The sequence below is a fragment of the Nanorana parkeri genome, unplaced genomic scaffold (assembly GCF_000935625.1).
Source record: "Nanorana parkeri isolate BGI_ZX_2015 unplaced genomic scaffold, ASM93562v1 scaffold344, whole genome shotgun sequence".
In the NCBI taxonomy this organism is placed as follows: domain Eukaryota; kingdom Metazoa; phylum Chordata; class Amphibia; order Anura; family Dicroglossidae; genus Nanorana; species Nanorana parkeri.
The window spans coordinates 366,975-368,751 of record NW_017306612.1 but is presented as its reverse complement, the minus strand read 5'-3'; the positions used below and the strand labels follow the sequence as shown (position 1 = coordinate 368,751).

Sequence of the window (1,777 nt, the reverse complement as noted above, 5' to 3'; positions counted from 1 at the left end):
CCCAACCTCCAATCTGCCCCCTCTTTCTCCCCTCTTTTCCCCATTCTCTCCCTTTTTTCCCTCTCCCAATATTTTTGCTCTCCTCTCCTCACCCCTCCATGTCTCTCCCTATCCCCTCCCAATCTATCTTCATCCCATGTCTCTCTCCACACCCCCCCACACTCTTTACCCCTCTACCCCCACACTCTCCATCACTTCCCCTCCCTCCCTCTTCCGCCACTCTTTCTGCTTTCTCAGGTTGTCCACTTGACGTGGTGGTCTTTATTCCGTGACTCCATGTACTACATCCTAGCAATAATAGCGCTAATTATAGTAAGTAAGGCCGTTTCAGCTGACATCACACCTGTCCCTGGGCCCCTGTGCTCAGCGGGCCCCGCAGTAACTAATCTGACCCCTTTTATTTTCAGCTGTGTGGTTATAATGCATTCTGTGCACAATAAAGCAACATTCCCTTCACATTGCCTTCACCACATTCCCTTCACCACATTCCCTTCATATTCCCTTCACATTCCCTTCACCGCATTCCCTTCATCACATTCCCTTTATATTCCCTTCACATTCCCTTTACCACATTCCCTTTATATTCCCTTCACATTCCCTTTACCACATTCCCTTTATATTCCCTTCACATTCCCTTTACCACATTCCCTTCACATTCCCTTTACATCCCCTTCACCACATTCCCTTTACATTCCCTTCATATTCCCTTTACATTCCCTTCACATTCCCTTCATATTCCCTTCACATTCCCTTTACCACATTCCCTTTACCACATTCCCTTCATCACATTCCCTTTACCACATTCCCCTTACCACATTCCCTTCATCACATTCCCTTCATCACATTCCCTTTACCACATTCCCTTTACCACATTCCCTTCACCACATTCCCTTTACCACATTCCCTTTACCACATTCCCTTCACCACATTCCCTTCATCACATTCCCTTTACCACATTCCCTTCATATTCCCTTTACATTCCCTTCATATTGCCTTTACATTCCCTTCACATTCGCTTTACCACATTCCCATCACCACATTCCCTTCACATCCCCTTCACCACATTCCCTTCACATCCCCTTCTCCACATTCCCTTCACATCCCCTTCACCACATTCCCTTCACCACATTCCCTTTACCACATTCCCTTTACATTCCCTTCATATTCCCTTTACATTCCCTTCATATTCCCTTTACATTCCCTTCACATTCCCTTTACCACATTCCCATCACCACATTCCCTTCACATCCCCTTCACCACATTCCCTTCACATCCCCTTCACCACATTCCCTTCACCACATTCCCTTTACCACATTCCCTTTACCACATTCCCTTCATATTCCCTTTACATTCCCTTCACATTCCCTTTACCACATTCGCTTTACCACATTCCCATCACCACATTCCCTTCACATCCCCTTTACCACATTCCCTTCACATCCCCTTCACCACATTCCCTTCACATCCCCTTCACCACATTCCCTTCACCACATTCCCTTTACCACATTCCCTTTTCACTTCTCATCCAGCGCACCCCATTCTGCTGAGGATGATGATGATGATGCTGTGGGGTGAAGGGGCCCCTCAGTAATTACATTCTATGTAGGGAATGTTCTCCTGGATTCAGGACGTGTCTCATGCAGCGTGTTCCGCGCTCTCTCTCTGTATTTCCCGCAGCAGATTTTCATGAATAAATAAAACCCGTTACCTACATAAATCAGAATCATTTTATGCCAAACTGCATGCAGGAAACACAGTGTCTTATCCCCCCCCCCCC

General features: G+C 46.6%; 1 protein-coding gene across 1 annotated transcript in view; it reads left to right on the top strand.

The window, feature by feature from the left end:
- SLC24A4 (solute carrier family 24 member 4) overlaps positions 1-1,777 on the top strand; it is an 85,466-nt gene that overhangs the window by 62,536 nt on the left and 21,153 nt on the right. The window contains exon 7 of the mRNA XM_018558528.1: positions 238-312. Coding sequence (XP_018414030.1) covers positions 238-312 — 75 coding nt within the window. The remainder of the gene's footprint in view (positions 1-237; positions 313-1,777) is intronic.